Here is a 19,038-nt window from a genome sequence, read left to right on the forward strand (position 1 = left end):
TTGCCTCAGTGAATTACCGTGTACAGTGCATTAATCGGCCTCATGGAAATTATGATTTTGGGCTGACATGGTTTTTCCTTTGTCAATCCTAAAATAGAAGAAAACTTCCAAGAAAATGAAAGTTATAATACCCCCAGAACAGAATTCTGTCGGTCTAGATCTGCTGGCTAAAGGAAGTCTAACATGAGCGACTGAATCTGTACTAAATATTATCAACAGAAGAAGTAGAATCGTCCACTTTAATTTACAGACAAGGCTTACCATTAGGTAAATACAGTGATATTTTTATATAGTTTTTGATGTTCGCATCGAAATTCGTCACCTTTTATTCGCGCTTCATACAGCGAACATGTGACCTAAGTTCCGATGCAAGCCAAAGTCGGAACTATAACCAGTCATCATGTCGTGAGCGAAGTAAACTGGTTTTGCATTTTAACCCCAATAAGGCAATTGTTTTATTCTCTGGTGAGCATTTCGATTTAATTTTTTTCCTGTTTTAATCCTTAAACAAAAGCAATGCTTGCGACCCTTCGCGCATGCTAAAGTTACGCTTTACATCTGTTGATCAATTTTCATCGATCAACAGATGAATCGAGAGAATCGAGATCGTTTTTCTTACTCTCGACTGAAAGATAGAAAATTGACAATCGTGTTCAAAGAAATGAAATATCGTGACGTTGCAAATGTTCGTCTCTAAATTTAAGCATATAACACACAGTTTCCTTTAGCTGTAGCTCAGTCCTGTAGACAATTCAATGGACAATAACTAAGAATAAAGTCACATGTTTCTATCATGGTAATCCAGCAAGACCAGATTATGATAAAGCATTGTAAAATGACTCACTCCAATGTCTGAACGTGTTTCCACATAGATATCAACTCATTCACTCGTGTCAAAGACAGCCAACCTTTCAAGTTACCTTTCGAATCCATGAGTTTTGCGGCCTGTGAGAGACCTTCCTCCGTTAAAGGGGCTGGATGTGCATTCATATTTCGGCTTTCTTGGAGTGATTTTATGGCATCTTCGTAACATTCATCCCATTTCAACTTTTGTTTCACTTCTTCCCACTTTTTCCTTGATCGCTCCTTTTCCTCCTTCAGCTGAGGCAGTTTATCCAAATCGCGCCAAATATTCTTCATCTTGTAGTTTCTGTTTGACTGGAACGAGTTTGGGAATATGATCTTGTACAGCTTGTTCTGGAATTGTCGACACAGCTCTCCCAATGTCAGCGAGGCATGTAGTTCCAAATCGGCTCTCTGAAAGTGCCTTGGTAGTGGAGGAGTAAGCATTTGACGTCCTCCTGCCCTTTGGGTTACTACTGATGGCGGCGGCACCTCCTTGTGTTGTGATTCTCGAATCTCCTTTATCTCTTTCTTCAATACTTGGTTTCTACTCTCCATCCTGCCTGCGGCCTTGTCGAAATTTTCCTGTAATTCCATGTTTTTCTCTTCCTGGGCCATTTTTGCTTCGTTCAGTTCCTTGACATCCTTCTCCATTCGACCAACTTTGACTGTGAGAGACTTGAGCTCGTCTTCTAGTTCTTTCTTGTCGCTCTCGAGTCTCCCTATCCTCGCTTTGAGGACTTTTATCTCTTCGTTTCTAGACTTGAGTTCTACAGTTAACTCTTGATTCTGCTCTTGCAAATTTTCAACGGCCTTGTTTAATTCTTCGATTTCTTTGTCCTTTTCATCGACCTGCTTTTTGAGAGATTCGATGTCTTCGCCATGACCAACTACGACCTCGCTTATTCTTACTCTCTCTTGATGATGTACTTCTCCCCTCACGGTGATTCCTATGGGAAATCCGATCGACATTGGATCAAAATCTTCACCAGTAAGTTGTCGAAGTTGGTCGTCGGTAATCATGCCTGCGAGCAGGACGTAATGTTTCAACGGTGTACCTTGTCGAAAGGTTTCCTAAAATCTACTTATTACTGTTTGGTTGGGTGAAACTTGCGTGCATCATCGTAACGTCAAGCAGGAACTCACTCGCCATATGACGTGGCGTTTTCTTCAACCAATCAAAGTCTTGCAGCAATAACGAATGGCTGATTAGTTTACACTAACAATGCAAATAACTAAGGCTGAGAATTCTCTTCTCGTTGACTTGTACATAAGTATAAGTTTTCTAAAACGCTCCGTTTTTTATCTCTGTCTTCATTGACCAAGAGTAGATTTACATTTACGCGTTACTTGAAATATTTTACGTATGATGCACGATATATTTGAAATATTTTATCAGATATTCTTTGTGAGATTTATGATTGTGCCAAAAGCGGCAAACGGAAGTTTATAGCCAATTTCTGAGAAACAGATATCTGATGATCCTAGCAATTTCTTGTACATGAGTACAAGTTCTCTAAAACGCTCTTTTTTTTTAACCCTGTCTCCATTGACCAAGATGTAGATATAAATTTACGCGTTACTTAGAGTATTTTATCAGATATTCTTTGTTAGATCTATGATTACGCCAAAATGGCAAAAGGAAGTTCATGGCCAATTTCTGAGAAAAAGATATCTGATGATCCTTGCAATTTCTTAGAATTTCGTTGCGTAACAGTCTCATCTCCATAAGCGTTTACAGCAAATATGCCTGGCTATGATGGCATTTTGAAACAACCCCAAATTTTTAGAAAACAGGCTTCGAATGTACTTTTAATAAAGCAGCGATGAGGCGCGTATATTTAAGAGAATAATTTTCGAAGCTATGCCGGGCACTTTAGAGCTGCTTAGCTTGAATATAATAGGGTAACATTGAGAAAACATTGAGAAAGATCTAGAGCTGGTCATTTGAACAAAAAGTTAACTCATACTGATGGTACAACGTTTATTTAAAACGCTAAGGCCTTTATCCTTTGATTTTATTTCAGGTTATTTTTTATCATTCAGGAGCTTAACCGTAGATATCGAAACCCCTATATCAAATTAAAGCTTATAGGACTGACTATCAGACTATGCCAAAAAGTTTGAAATTTATCACGACTTCTAAATGCGAGCGCCCGAATCACCTTTTGAACGTTACATGTCAAAGCGAATTTTGTTTTTCGCTTATTTAATGTCCCTCCGTTTCCGGGGCCAAAGCCTAAATAAACGTGTCTGCGATTTGCCATATTCAATTTCAGTGAAAAGTAACAGAACATTTTTGAATTAGGATTAAAAAAATGTGGAGTGATCGTACAAAAATCGCCCTTGAAAAAAAAGTATTTAGAAACAAAAAATTCGGAGACATGTTCTTGTTGTTTATATGTAAAACTAGCTACTGTCAAAATTGGAAAGCAATCGAACAAATTCCCTTTGACTTGTATTTCTTAAAAAGTGATTCGGGCTCGCATTTAGAAGTCGTGAAAAATTCGACAATTCATTTCTTTCCAAAATTTTTGGCATGGTCTGATAGCCAGTCCTATAAGCTTTAATTTGATATAGGGGTTTAGATATCTACAGTTTAAACCGGACGTGCTACATCGCTTGCACGCGAGACACCCTTGAAGGTGTACGGTAACCTTAAGTCTCGCTAACAAGTCTGGGTCTATTGGGTTGGCAATTTTTCCAACCGCGTATTGTAGATAATTAACCTACAAAGACATAGATCTTTCCTTTACAACCAACCCGTAACTGATCTATTCCAACCAGCAGGATTACATTTGCTCGCCTATTCTTCGAAGGAAAGCTCGTCTAGGTTTTCTCTCCAGAACATTACAGCTTTATACTGGAACTATATAGAACTTATACTAAAACTAGCCAGAAAATGGTCGCATTTTTTTTTTTATAAACGTTTGAGTGTTACCCTATTATTTTTTTATTTTTGATTTTGCTGTTCTATTTTTTTCCTTTGACACGAGATAGAAATATAAAATATTAGTTTCGCCAACAAAATAGTTTCCAACAGTCTGAAGGATCAATACAAGTTGGCAATTTCACAAACCAGGCATTGCTGATGACGTACAGACAAACTTCTTTCGGTTGCTCTCCTATTTCTTACAAGGCGAAGCTCGCTGAGTTTGCTCTTCAGAAAATAACAGTTCTGTCAGGGATAAGACCTAAGTCAGGGTAATTTGTTTATTGACTGGGGTTTCAAACCTTGTGCCTCGTGCCTTTTTTTTCTTTCAGATTAAAGGGGGTAATAGATTTTCGTCAGTGAAACGTCTTCAAATTAGAACTTACACCTTGAAAGTAATACTATTGCACTAACTATGGGAACAATGGAAACAATTTACTAGGTTTTTTGTTTGCTTCTTTCTTTTGGTATGCCTTAATTTCTATTGGAGTTTGAATTATACTGTGACTCCGAAACACGGTTTTAAAGATAATTTAAGCACAGAGTATCATTTATAATGCAATATTCCAAAAATGTAAGATGGCCAAAGTGAAACTTTTGCTTTCACTTGACGATTTAGTTTGTAAAATATACAGCTTTTATTTTTTTCCTAAATAGCCTTCAATCGCGCTGTTGTGTTCATATATATCTTATTAGACGTTTTGTTGTGTAGTATCGCTGAGTGTTTTTACGAGTTCTGCCGTATTTTGACGAGCCCGTAAGGCGAGTCAAAATATAAACAATGAGTAAAAATACTCAGCGATACTACCGAACAGAACTTGTAATAAAAGCATTCAACACGCCAAATTGTTATTTCAATGCGGGCAACTTTCGCAGATATTTCTGGAGTACAAATATCGTCTGACATTTGTACTCGTCTCGCGCGTCATTTGTACTCTACGAAGCACAGGTGGATAACAAGAGAAGCTACTTCTCGATGTATTCTCACAAAAAAGAAGTACTGGTAACTGATCCTTGATCAATTAAAGCCATCAGAAAACCTTTCACCCAAAATGTGGCGAGTCCCCCTAAAATTTGAATTCATACACTGCTTCGTAGATTGAAGATAGATCTAACACTGTAATAACAATATTCATGTGAGTACTCAGATCTTTATTTGCGTACATCTAAACAGTAGTGTGTTTCAAAATTAAGACTTTTCATTGGATTGGCGACTCAAAGTTCGTCAAAAGTTTTGCCCATAAAGTTTTCGAAGTTCATCGGCCATGATCATGGCTACGGCCAGTACGTACTCAATGGTGTACCTTGTCGAAATGTTTCGCTAAAATCTACTTGTCACTCTTTTCTCGGTGAAAGTTGTAAGCAGCAGCGTGACGGTAGGGACTCACTTAAAATATGATACGGCGTTTTCTTCGATCAATCTACAAAATGCAGCAGCAACACGGGGTTGATAAGTTTATATTAACAATGCCAATAACTGAGGCTGAATATTCTTTCCTTTTTGACTTGTACATAAGCTTTAGTTTACTTAAACCTCCAATTTTCTATTTTTGACTTAAAATATATTTTTGTATTTACGCCTTACTATAAATTTTTTTAATCAGATATTCTTTGTTGGATTTACGAGTACGCCAAACGGGAAACGGAAGTTCATAACCAATTTCTAAGAAACATATACTATGGTGACGTCCTTGGAAATTTTCCTAGAATTTCTTGGTGCAAAAGCCTGAACTTAGTTATAAGAGATAAATGTCTAGGTACTGATACTTTTTGGAGCTGCTACTATTTAATATAACTGACGTTGCTGTAGCTAAACATCGGTCTTTTAAAAAAAAAGCTAAATAATACTAATAGTATACCATTTGTTGAACATGCTTAGCCTTTCGATTCTGACTCTAGTTCAAATTGTTTTTAATAGTTTAGGAGCTAATTTTCCGGTGATGTGAAACGAAAAAAGATAGTAAACCCCCGTAAAAAATCAGCTTCTAGCGAGACACAGACACAAACATCATTCCTTTACAACTGACAAGATTTTGTTTGTTCGCCTATTTCTTCAAAGATAAAGCTCGCCAAAGTTACTCTCCAGAAGATTACAGTTCTATCAAAGACAAATACAAGAGTATATACTGAACCTAGAAAATCGTGAATCGGCAGTTCGAGCCAAACCCATGAATTTTAAACATTTCTATCATTACAATGATACCAACATATATTGTAAGGTTATGTTTAAAATTGCTTGCCTTAGTTCCATAGTTTTACTTCATTTGAATCAGTTGCTTCCACATTTCTGTCAACTCATTGACACATGGTAATGAATGCCAGTCTTCCAGCTTTCCTGCTTGATCCATCAACCTCACTGAGGTATCCACAAGGAATTCATCAATCATGGGATGAGCCGTCACATTTCGGCCATCTTGGATGGACTTCATTGCTCTTATGTGTCGCCTTTTACATTTGAGCTTTTTTTTTTCATTCACTCCATTTCTTCTTCGCTTCCTCTCTTTGCTGTTCGTCTTCAAGATCATCGATATCTTGGTCAATATGTTTCATCTTGTAACTCTTTTTAGAGTCATAAGAATTGGGAAACACATTTTGGTACATCATTCCTTGAATTTGCCAGCATAATTCACCTAGGACCAAAGACGCACTAGTTAATGGGTTAGCCGAAGTCGAAGGGATGAATGGTAACGCCATTCGCTCAGCAACCAGAGCATTCTCTGCCATTTCCAGACTCTCTCGCAAATCGTCGACTTCCTTCTTTAGAGACCTATTTTCAGTTATGCTTTCTTCAAGATCTTCAGTAATACCATCCACCTTTCTTGATAGTTTCTCGACAGTTAACTCCAGCGTTGTATTTTTCTCTTCAAGAGTCGAGTTTTCCCTTATACTTTCGTGGAGATCTTTTGTGACTTCGTCCATTCTTGACGATAATTTGGCAACATCCGTCTTCAGTGTTGCATTTTTATCTTTCATCTCGGCGACCCCGCTTCTCACGGCATCCAGTTCAACCTGCACAGCTTTTAAATTTGTTTCCAATGTCTTCTTCTCGCTTTCCAATTTCTGAATCTTCTCCTTCAGAGTTTTGATTTTTTTTTCCTTCGACCCCACAGTAATCTGTAGGTTATCGTTTTGCGCTCTTAGATCTCGCACATCTTTGTTTAGTTTCAGTATTTCTTCATTCTTTTTGTCGATCTCTTTCTTGAGAGAGTCCATCTGCTTTAAAATTTCGGGATCGCGAGTCGGCCTTCCCTCAACAATGTTTAAATGCAAAGCAGATTTTTTTTACTATTTCTCTTCTTCCCTCCATTCTTCCCGACTGAACTTCGACAACTTCGTTTGGAAATATAGCAGTGACGGTGGTGATGTTACCGTGCTTTTCCGAGAAAATAAAATTGCGAGCGACAAACAGTGAGACTCTTAATCATTATGACGCCACCATTTCCATATATGGTATAGGTGTAATTACGTTCAGGTTTCGCTTGTCTAAGCAACAGCAACTGCGCAATTACCTACATGATATATCACTTGAGGAAAGCAGTTTACGTCTTGCTGTGTCTGAAACTAAATTGACGGAGATATGAACTTTGATTGTGCTTTGTCCAACCACCAGAGATGTATGTCTCTACCATAAATGTACGCCATGCGAGTACGAAACGGATGGGTATAAAGGAAATTTCCAAGAAATCGATGACCCATTGTTTAAATTTGCGATAAAGTTCAAACAAAAGCATTGTCTTATTTCGGTAAATCAGCATGCGTAACCATGAGTACAAGCAAGAGGTTCAATATCTTTAGTCATCGTTTTCATCTTTGCAAAAGCAAAGAAAAACAGGAAAAAAATATGAATTTTTGCGGAAGTATTCTTGAAGAGTACAAGGGTCACAATGATCAGATAGGTTTCTGAAAATAGAACTTGCTTTATTAAGCCCTTTGCTTCGCAGAGCGTCATCATGATATACCATTGTCGAACAATTCGCAACCGTTCCTGGTGTTTATTGTTTTATGCAACAGGTACTACTAGCAATTATGTTCCAGCGTTTCATCTAGATTTCTGGGAAACGATTGTACCAAATTCCTATATCTCGGAAGAGAGAAACACGATTTCGTTGTTATGCTGTATTAGCATAATTACTCAGGTGATTATAGAAATTCTCGCGCTGTTATTGGCCGATAATGGCGTCATATTCCGCTATAATCACCTCCAGCGAGGTGATTACAGCGGAAGGACAAATTTTCCAAATGGCCCCCTCGCGCTTTGTCAATGTGTCTGAAGAAGAAATTAATTTAATGAAAGGAAATGCCATTCCGAGGAATACCTAACACACCACAAAGTTTGGAATGCTACTCTTCAAAGGCAAGGTGTGAAAATTGTGCTAAAGGTAACAAAGAAACCATTTAAATTCCTGTGAAAATTTTGCTTATGTCGACATGCATGAATAAATTAAAACAACTACATTAAATTTTCGCATCATTTTATTTACTTAACAGAATGGTTTCAACAACAAACCGAATTTACCACTGACTTTGAGGCAATGGAAGTCAACGAGATGAATAAATGTTTGTCAAAATTTTACGTCCAGTCAGGAGGAAAGGCGGGACTTTTTACCAGAGAAATAGTCTGTTGTCCCAGAGTTAAAAGAGGGACAACAGACTATTTCCTCTATTAACTCTGATCTATATAAACTGCGAACACTCCAAGCCTCGTCATGCACTAAGACCTGGACAAACTGGAAAGCCGTACAAGACAACTGATTTCGTTTTCATATTTTATCAGACTAAAGTAAGCAAGAAACGGACATCTTTCTTAGCCTATTGAAAGATCTACTCTGCATGTTATTATAGGGAAGACGCAATGAGGGAAAAGTGGCTTACGCAAAAGGTATGGCTATTCTGAAATTCCTTATACTTCGTTAAATTTTGGGGTTATGACATCATTACGGTTTCTTTTAAAAGGTCAGTACTGAGGGTGACCACTCACCAGCACATTATTAACACGAATTCCAGACTGAGGTGGGAAAAAAGAAACCCATGTTGTCATATAGGAACGACGCAGTTGTTTCACTGTGATAACGTAGCCTCTATTTAAAGATTTGTTAAGCACATTCTGAATCCACGACTGTCAAAAAATTCCTTGTGAATGGAGGTCTAGCAGAAGTCAAGGAAGCATCCAAAATACACAAGTTTCAACCATGCCACACAATAGCTTGATAATTAATTACCTCGTTATCCAAGTTCAGGCTATTTTGTTGTAACATTTTTCTTGTTTTAGATCCGTTTGTTTTTCTTGGTTTAAACTGATTTGATTTGTTGGGTTTTTTCGTCTGTTGTTTATATTTTGCGGGTTTTATGTCTCCTTTTTTTCTTTCAGTCCTGTTGCTTAAAGATGATGACGTGGACGCTTTGAGTCTAATGGGCAATATTACACGACAAATAAGTGAAAGAGAAATAAGACAAGTGAAGGAAATAATATGTATGCGACAGGGTATTGTAGACAAATTCCGGTAAGAATTTTGTCATTGTTACTTGAATGATTTCTTTGCATTAGTTTTTTTTGCATCGTTTCTTTTTTTTCTCCAAATGAAACCTCTTGCTTTAAATTAATTCTTTAAGAAGTTTAACGACAGATCTACGAGTAAGAAAAAATATGGTCATTTCAAAGATTCTTGAGGAATTTAATTCAAGAGAAAAGTTTATAGACAAAGTTCTATGTGCCCTAGACTTCAAAGTACTGGTAAACAATGAAAGAACAACATCGTCTGATAATTCATAGCTGGTCTTTATTGCTGACTTAAACCCCACTAACCTTTTTGCTCAACTATTCTTCATACGAGAAGCTGGACGGTGTCAAAGCAGAGGCACTGAGAATAGGAATAAATGACGCCGTCGTTCAACAGCCATTCCAGCTTAAGGTATTTGTCGTGGGCTCGCGCTGCTAGGCGTGAGACCATTTATTTCTGCAACGATTACGATATTTTTTGGTGCTCATCTTGAGAGAGTTGCTCGGAAGTAAATAAGAAGAATTGTCGGAGTTTGAGTACTCAACTAGAGCAAGCTTTCAACGCTATCCACCTTTTTAGTGTATACTTAAGAACCTTTCACCACGAAAAGTGTGTGAACATAGGTTTTTCTCAATGTGCATCACCCCAAAAAAGGTCCAATGAAAATGAGCGACTGAGAGAAACAGATAATAAGTCATTTATTATGAATTTTTACCAGTAAAGCCCCGCGCACAGAATCTTTAAGCCTTGGTCAAACGGCGCATGATAGTCGATGATAGTTGATTTTCTTCAAACTATCATCAACTATCACCAACTATCATTCGCATGGTCAAACGGCCAAAAAAGTTGGTGATAGTTGATGTTAGTTCACCAGCAGTCGCGCGAGCAAAGTCACGCGAGCAGCTAGTTCCAGGCTCTTTCCGCGTAAAATGTGAACACTAACATGGCTTCGCGTGAGACAAACAAACTTGTTGAAGTATGAATTTATCACGACGAAAGAGGGTGGCAGCTTGCTTACTAGTAATCGATTTGGTGGAGAAATGTACGGAAGATGAATCTGGAGAGCGTTGGTGGAAGAGAGGACGGACAAGGTAATGGATTAAAAGGAGAAACGAAAGGGAGTTATTGAAATTGGGGGAAGAATTGCAAGTGGAGGACACTGCCGCTTACAAGGAAATGTTGCGAGTGAACTTTGAAACATTTCAGGAAATATTGACCGCTATCGGGCCTGAGATTAAACCGGGCGATATTGAACGAGCCCGCCGATTTTCGGGGAAAACAGCTGACCAAAAACTATCATGAACTATCATATGCGTGGTCATACGAGGAAAAATATCATCGACTATCACGAAGAATTTGAACAAGCTCAAAATAAATGATAGTTGGTGATAGTCGATGATACCGCATGATAGTTGGTGGTCAAACGGAAGCGCGCGCTTCAACTATATCGACTATCATTGACTGTCATCGACTACCATGCGCCGTTTGACCAGGGCTTTAATAACACCCCGTGGAAAACTGATGTATGTGGGGCCGGTTGTGTTGAACCAGTCAAGGAAAGGTGTTACCGCTTCACACCTGCACGGCACCAGGCATTTCCCGAGAAAGCGAAGGAACAGAAATGATGAAATGAGTCACGTTTTGCCATTAATTGAATGTTTCTTGTTCTAAGACGAGGACATACAGGAGAAAATCTTATTGTAAAATCTACTCTGTAGTTTTTACGTGCACGCCTCTCTTATGTGTATGACTTCGTTGTCCTATGATAGAATGCTCATTGACTGAGTTCGGTCAACCGGACGGGAAGATATTGGACTCCTGTTCACGATGCACAGACTTTGATGCGCTCGGCCCATATGCCCTAACCTCAAGAGTTAACTATTTTAACGCCCGACCCTCCCACTCAATCAGTAAGAGTGTATTCCATCATATTTTTTGCAGCGGCAGACTGCACAGATGGTGAAAGAATCTCCTTTGCATGTTGTTCAAATGGTAAGGACTTCAGATGTTCTCCTTAGATCATTGATATTGACATGGTAGTCGTTACTAATTACAAGACTACCTTTATTTCTACAGGTGCAAGAGAAGAAGGAAGAGTTAGATCCAGCACAAGTCGAAGGCGTGGCAGCCAAAGAGCAGGCTATCATGTCCTTTTTCGAATAGTTCCCCTTCAAGTTTCGATGCATTTTTTATTCGAAAAAAGGGTTGCTTTATAGGTCATTAAGTATTATTTACATGAAAGGAAAAAATCCAAGGAGAAAGAAGGGAAATAGAGAGAAGAAAAAGAAAAGAAAAGGAAGGCGAAGAAAAAGGCTAAGAAGAAAAGCGAAAGTTCCTTAATTGGCAAATCATTTCACTAGCGCGTTTTCAATATGTGAATGACATTTATACTTTTAAGTTATGTTAGTGTTAATACAACCAAAGGCATCAATTGAAAAGGGACATTCCTTGACTCATGGGTCACCTTATCTCTTTAATTCATTCATCTAATTATTTTTCATTTTATTTTGGTTAAGTTCTGATGACTGAATTTGGACTCCTTTATGCCCTTCGTATGTTTTGATCTAAGCTAAACTGTGGCTGAGCGATTTCGTCTCCACATTATCAGATCTACCACCGGTGAGCAACGATACAAATGGACCATCTTACGAAAGCCTTGACAAAGATGATTCGTAAGCGACGGATTCTGTTATTGGAGATCCACATCTAGGTTCTGGACGGAGGCTCCAGGACATAGCAATCCTTCTGTTCAAGGCAAAAAAGAACTTACTTCCTTTTCAAATACAGGAACTATTCATGTCAGAAGTAAACTGCGATAGAAGATATTCTCTAAGAAATGCAGATTTTAGAATCCCTCGCTTTAATACAGTAAAATATGGTAAACACTCTATAAGATACTATGGCCCTCTCCTCTGGTCGAAACTTGCAAAAGAGTTACGCAGTGAAGACAGCCTGCACGGATTTGAGAGCAAAATCAGGAGAATGGACATGACTGTCATGATTGATGATGGATGCAAAAAATGTGCGCTCTGCAATAGTTGATTTTTAACTCTAGGACATTAATAAATAGTTTTAACTGTTTATAGGTTAGGTAAATAATTCTGTAAATAGGTTCAAGATTTCTTATTTTTAAAGCTTTAACCCTGTGTCCCCAATTAGTGCTATGCGCTAGGTTTTCACGACACATAAATAAAGTTCACTACTACTACTACTATTTCAACACAGTTATCTTATCGTCGACACTTAATTAATGTCATCGAATTCGATGGATACGAGGTATCCGACGGTGAAGAGTTCATTCCTGTACCGAACACTAGCCACCCTCCCTCGTTGCCCTCCCAAGGTTATCAACAGATGTTTTTAGGGAAGGTTTCCAGTCCTGATTGGATTGATCCATCCGACGAGAATCGTCAGTCATCTGTTGTTGCTGCTAGCCAACAGCCGAATTCTCAAACTATGGAGGAAATGTTACCTATAACAGAAAGACAGAGCTCAGCATACGTTCTTGCAACGTCAAGCCATAACTGCAGTCACAACTGCGAATAAAAAACCAAGCGGTTTAACATCTCAAACAATTGTGGCATCGCAGGAGCAGACAACATTCGCCAGTGTTGCCTCTAGAAACCTGGTCTGCGACACGAGTCGGAGAAGAAGTCAAAGGAAAATCTTTAGTTCTTCTGAAGACTTTCCAACTTTGGAGAGAAGCTCTTTTCAGGTATCAGCGAGCTCTTCTGATGCTGTCTGGAGTAATTTAAAAGCAGCTCACCGACCTTCAAACCAACCCATTTTTGTTGACGTGAACAGCGACCAATCACTTAGGATAATTCCTGTACAGCCAGGGAATTCCTTGTTTCTTTTACCCCTCCAACATCTGAACAGTGGCAAAGATTACCACGCCAGCCCCAATCATCCAGGGTTTTCAAGGCAGTGGAATAGCCATCACGACCAATACTCATGCGGATCAGTTGACTGGTTTAGGCAATCGTGTACCCATTCTTGAAAAGGTTTTAGTCGTTTGTGGCCACTTTTTGAGCAAAAGGCCAACATGCGATTACGCGCAGGCTAAGACCTGTAAATGGTGTGAGGATCGTTGTTTAATAAATTACGCCGTCTGGAATGACATCCACCGTTACTGGCAAGTAATAAGGCCATTATCTTTTGGTAAGATTCCCCCCAACGCCCCTCTTAATGTATGCAGGCACTTTGCTGCTAAAACGTCCTGTCAAAAGGAACTGTGCACTTATGCTCATGGGGAATTAGAGAGGCATCTATGGGAAAAGCAGCGAGAAGGCAGTAAGTATACATTATTATTTTCAGAATTAAAGCGCAGAGAACTAGGAGAATTTACAAAGGATGCCAAATAGTTACGCATGCGTCATTTCCCAACATGATTGGTTTATTTGTTTATTATCATAATTATTTCATAAATAGGCCTTCACACTCCTAAAGATAGTCTATGGTTTTTACGATCTATCAACGCCACAGCACCCACGCAGCTCATTACACAGGAGAGGGATGCTGGCTCCCTGCCGCTCTAGACGACAGTCACTATAATGGAATGTGTTACGATGGCTTCGTTCACAACTTCCTCAGTAAATGAGTGCCCTGGCTTTGATGCTGTCGTAACTCAAAGCACTATTACAAGTCTTCAACTGAGCACTGCTACTGACGTTTAGTCGGGGAAACCCACTACATTTAGCCATATCCGAGCTACACCAGTAATTACTGCACCCAAAGCAGTTCCATCAGGACCCATTCCCTGTCAAAGCCCCAATAAAGACGTAGTTCACATTGCATCTCTCCTTTTCTCCTGCACAACACCTATGGCACCTGATGATCCCTCTCCGCGACCCCAATTTCTACCCACATCTGACATAGAAGTTCAAGTGGCGAGTTCCAAAGGAAATACATCATCCACAGGCTCCCTTGCAGAAGAAACAGAGAATTCCTTTGCACCCATCGAAACGTTTGTGAAACCTACTGTTGCCACACTGCAACTTGAACTTCTAACGTCTTTTTCAAACTATAAAGTTTTAACCCTTTTCCCGTCCACACAAGTTGGTAAGCTGATTGCCATTGTGATCATTAGGAAGAAATATTTGAGTGGCTAGTGACTAACTGATCATGGTGGTTGTAATGTCGTAAATCAATCATGTTGGATCACGTGATTGCAGAGAGAGAGTTTTATTAAAAAGTAAGGTTTTTACTACAAGCAGCGCGTTGTGGTTCATTTCACTTTAGCTCTGTTCGAGACTGATACTCTCGATACTACATTTGGCGACGAGGATGTAAAAATTCAAGAATCCCACCGTCAATATTCACATCAACACTGATTTTCATTGAAGAGTTCGCTGTGTAAATTTTTCTTGAAAGCACGTGCTGTTTGTGACGCGCTCAACTCTGTGAGACCTCATGGCGGTTTCGCTACCAAGTTTTCCACCGTTCGACGTCCATGCCGATGGCAGTGCAGGTCCACGATGGAAAAGATGGTTAGGACGCTTAGAACGAATGCTTATAGGAATGAACATCACAGCTGCGAAAAGGAAACGGGCTTTGTTGCAGCATTATGCCGGCACCGACGTAGACGAAACATTCGACACCTTACCAAACACTGGAGAAGACGGCGACTATGACACAGCCGTCGTAAAACTTAACGAGTATTTCTCCCCACAAGTCAACACCACATATGAAGTATATAATTTTCGCCATACGAAGCAGAAAGAGGGTGAATCGCTCGATAGTTTTTCCACCAGGCTTCGCCAACTCGCGAGAACCTGCGAATTCAGCGATGTTAACAAATGAATGAATTCCTTATTTATATTGCGCCTTTTCTATACAATATTCAAAGGCGCAGAACCCCCCCCCCCCCATCCATTCGATAGACACTCCACAAAGATAGACCACAACACCGGGCACTACGTGCACTACTCTTTTCGAACAGTGTGTGGGTTCTTTAACGTCCCACAAATTTATTTATCACATACAAGGGCTAGTGAGACGGGACCTCCATTTATCGTCCCTATCCGAGAAGACTAGAAAGTGTAACCATTTGCAGATATTATTACAAAGGCAGCACTTTCTTCTCAGTTATTTAAAGACCCTGATTGTTGGTCCGGCCGGATTTGAACTCACCACCTCCCGCACAACAGTCCGGCGGTCTACCAATTGAGCTAGCCGGGAGGCAGTTAAACAAAGAAATTAAAGAACATATTATTCTGACGTGCAGTTTCAGCTCGCTTAGACGCCGAGCGCTACGTGAAAACCCAACGTGAGAAGATTTATTGAGTCTAGGAAGAGCATTAGAACTTAGTGAAAAACAAGCTAAAGACGTAGAAGATACCGGAGGCGAATTCAAAGCCGTCAAAAAAATCAAACGAAAGGAAGAGAATCGGGAAAGCCGCCCGCGCGACCGGCGTGACACACAGTCACGCAATCGTTGTTTTGGAAATAAGTAAGGCAAATCTCCTAGAAAATGTGGCAACTGTGGCGGGTACGCACCTCACAAAAATCCCTGTCCTACGCAAGGAAAAATCTGTAAGACCTGCGGGGAAATTGGCCATTTTGCTCATGTTTGTCGTTCAAAACCTCGTACCGGGGCCTCCGTGGAAACTGGTCTAACTTATGATGAAGAATATGAGTACGTTTACACTGTCGACCATCACAAAAACAAGAAGCCACCCATATGTCAGCTACAAATCAATGGAAAAAACGTGAATATGATGATCGACTCGGGTGCATCTGTTAACCTTCTAGATGAAACAACCTTTCAAAGAATTAACAGTCACGGCAGTGAAAGCCTGCAACCTGTTCACGCCAAGATGTTTCACGCCAACTCCCTCGTCCTACCCTGGGAATCCTCACTGCAACCGTGAAATCCAGCCACGCCAGCACCTCTGCCCAGCTGATTGTTGTTAAAGGAGAAAACGGAAACCTTCTCAGCTATCACACTGCGAAAAAACTAGGTCTGATTGCAGTTTCTATTAATACTGCCACCGTCACTGAAAGAAACAAAGACGACCCGGAGTCTCTAAAAGAAGAGTTCAAATCACTGTCTGGAGGCATAGGGAAAGTACCAAACAAACAAGTGAAGTTACACATTGACCCCGATGTTACACCCCGACGGCAACCCCACAGACGAATTCCATTCCATTTTAGAGACGATGTCGAAAAAGAGCTTGAGAGACCTGAGAAACTCGACATCATCCAGAAATTTGAAGGGCCCATTCCCTGGATCAGTCCAATTGTTGTAGTCCTCAAGAAATCACGAGAAGTTAGAATCTGTGTTGATATGCGTGAGGCAAACCCAGCAATTAAGCGGGAAAGGCAACTCATACCAACCATTGATGACCTTATTGCTGATTTGAATGGTGCAACGCTTTTCAGTACATTAGATCTGTCCTCAGGATATCACCAGCTTGAGTTATCACCTAAAAGCCGTCATGTCACAACCATCAGTACACATGCTGGCCTAAGAAGATACAAACTTCTGCCTTTCGGAATTAATGCAGCGTCAGAAATTCTCCAGGAAACAATCAGGGAACTCCCTACTGGCCTCCCAGAAAGTAAAAGCATCTCAGATGATATCATAGTATTTGGAAAAGACCAGGAAGAACACAACAAGAATCTCTGTGGTGTTCTACAGTGGCTTAAAGAAAACAACCTCCGTCTGAACAAAGACAAGTGTTCGTTTTCCAAAACTGAAATCAAGTTCTATGGTCACATTTTTAGCTCTGTCGGTGTTAGACCTGATCCAAAGAAAGTTAAAGCAATCCATGAGGTACAACCTGCTCAGAACCATAGTGAACTGACGTCTTTTCTTGGTATGGCGCAGTACGTGTCCAGATTCATATCAGACTATGCCACAACCACGACTCCTTTGCGCCTGCTGACCCGACAGGATAACCCTTGGAAATGGGTGCAAGAAGAACAAAATGCATTGGACTAGCTGAAAGAAGCTCTCGTTGGAGATCGAGTTATGTCTTACTTTGATCCAAGAAATAAGACCGAAATCATTGTCGATGCGAGTCCAACTGGTTTTAGTGGACTGTTAGTACAAGAAGGCAAAATTCTTGGTTATGCGAGTCGTGCTTTGAGCGACGTGGAAATTCACTACTTCTAAGCAGAGAGAGAGAGAGAGAGATGCTTGCCGTAGTATGGGGAGTGGAACAGTTTCATCTGAATGTTTATGGTGCCCAGTTTTCTGTTATTACTGATCATAAACCTCTCATTGGCATCTTCAAGAACCAGAAGCAAACCTCCCCAAGAATGGAAAGGTGGAAACTTCGACTCATGCCCCACGGCTGTCAGCTGATCTATCGGCCTGGAAGAGATGCCGAAAACCCTGCTTATTACATGAGCCGACATCCGTGTCCCACAGCACCAGAGGAACAAAATCTGGCTGAAGATCATGCCAGCTATGTATGCTCTAATGCTGTACCAAGAGCAATGACACTCAAAGAAATAAAACAAGAAACCAGAAATGAAGCAGAAATGCAAGCTGTCATCAAGGCTGTGGAAACTGGCCAATGGAATGTCTCAGACGACCAGAAATACAAGAAGCTCAAGGAAGAATTATCAGTGTTCAATGGACTAGTATTGAGAAGAAACAGAATTGTGATACCATTTACCCTCAGTAGTAAAGCAGTAGACCTGGCACATGGTAATCCTCAAGGGATTGTCAAAACAAAGCAACTCGTCAGAGACAAAGTGTGTTTCCCCGGAATTTACAAACTAACAGAAGAGAAGGTCAAAAACTGTCTTTCATGTCAAGCCGCATCGACCAAGTCACCACCGTTTGAACCTCTTCGAATGACGTCACTCCCTAGCGGACCTTGGGAAGAAGTCGCAGCGGATTTTGCTGGACCGTTCCCATCTAGTGACTACATCATGGTAGTAACAGATGAATTGAGCCGTTTTCCGGAAGTAGAAATACTTACCTCAACATCAGCAAAAGTTATGATCCCTAAACTTGATGCGATACTCTCAAGACAAGGTATTCCTTATGTCCTGAAAAGTGACAATGGTCCACCGTTTAATGGTCATGAATTTAAGAACTTTTCTGACTACTTAGGATTCAAGCACAGACGGATCATCCCTTATTGGCCAAGAGCAAATGGAGAAGCAGAACGACTGGTTCAGACCCCGAAAAAGCATATCAGAATTTCTCACCTAGAAGGCAAAAATTGGAAGCAAGAGTTGTACAAGTTCTTACGGCAATATCGCGCAACACCTCACTCCACCATCAATGTGTCTCCAAGTGAAGCCCTAAACAGCAGATAACTCAAGACCACAATACCAGAGTTAGCAATCACCCAACACCAGCTATCACGATGCTCACTTCCAGATCCGTCAGCTAGCATCGCCCAGAGAGATACTCTGCAAAAGCAGAAAATGAAGGTCTATGCTGATCTCAAAGCGCATGCTCAAGAGCGAGAGATTAAGCCAGGAGAAGTTGTATCTATTAGACAACCAAACAGAACAACCTCAGCACTCCATACAATCCAAAACCATTCATCGTGGAGGAACAGAAAGGTACCATGGTCGCAGCGAGTAATTGCTCACAGAATGTTACGAAGAATTCATCGCAGTTCAAAGTTATTCCGAAACATCTTGCACCCTGCCAAGAGAATGGTGGAAGGAAAGATGAAGAAAAGACACAATATCCATCCGAAATGAAAGCTGACGCCTTGCCGAGACGATCGAAACGACAGATCAAACCTCCTGTCAGGTTTTCAGACTACGTACAAATCATCTATGAGAAATAGG

The 19,038-nt window shown here is 40.3% G+C and overlaps 2 protein-coding genes, 1 long non-coding RNA gene and 1 other non-coding gene across 5 annotated transcripts; 2 read left to right on the top strand and 2 right to left on the bottom strand.

Annotated features, from left to right (window-relative positions):
* Positions 1 to 225: 225 nt before the first annotated feature.
* Positions 226 to 1,983, bottom strand: LOC111336070 (uncharacterized). The gene has a single exon (XM_022942099.2). It carries the CDS (start codon positions 1,864 to 1,866, stop codon positions 841 to 843), a length of 1,026 nt encoding a protein of 341 aa, XP_022797834.1. The 5' UTR covers positions 1,867 to 1,983; the 3' UTR covers positions 226 to 840.
* A 3,235-nt stretch (positions 1,984 to 5,218) lies between these two features.
* On the bottom strand, positions 5,219 to 7,181 carry LOC111336090 (uncharacterized). Its single transcript, XR_015992439.1, has one exon. It is a non-coding gene; the product is annotated as an uncharacterized LOC111336090 (transcript).
* A 626-nt stretch (positions 7,182 to 7,807) lies between these two features.
* On the top strand, positions 7,808 to 12,484 carry LOC148721813 (uncharacterized). Of its 2 annotated transcripts, XR_015992103.1 has the most exons (6): positions 7,808 to 7,911; positions 8,550 to 8,654; positions 9,144 to 9,276; positions 9,610 to 9,684; positions 11,215 to 11,265; positions 11,350 to 12,484. It is a non-coding gene; the product is annotated as an uncharacterized LOC148721813 (long non-coding RNA). The 2 variants fall into 2 exon arrangements; XR_015992102.1 differs by having other exon boundaries at positions 7,810 to 8,654.
* Positions 12,485 to 17,412: 4,928 nt separating this feature from the next.
* On the top strand, positions 17,413 to 18,552 carry LOC111336091 (uncharacterized protein K02A2.6). Its single transcript, XM_022942123.1, has one exon. It carries the CDS (start codon positions 17,413 to 17,415, stop codon positions 18,550 to 18,552), a length of 1,140 nt encoding a protein of 379 aa, XP_022797858.1.
* The last annotated feature ends 486 nt before the right edge of the window (positions 18,553 to 19,038 follow it).

The sequence above is a fragment of the Stylophora pistillata genome, chromosome 10 (assembly GCF_964205215.1).
Source record: "Stylophora pistillata chromosome 10, jaStyPist1.2, whole genome shotgun sequence".
Lineage (NCBI taxonomy): Eukaryota > Metazoa > Cnidaria > Anthozoa > Scleractinia > Pocilloporidae > Stylophora > Stylophora pistillata.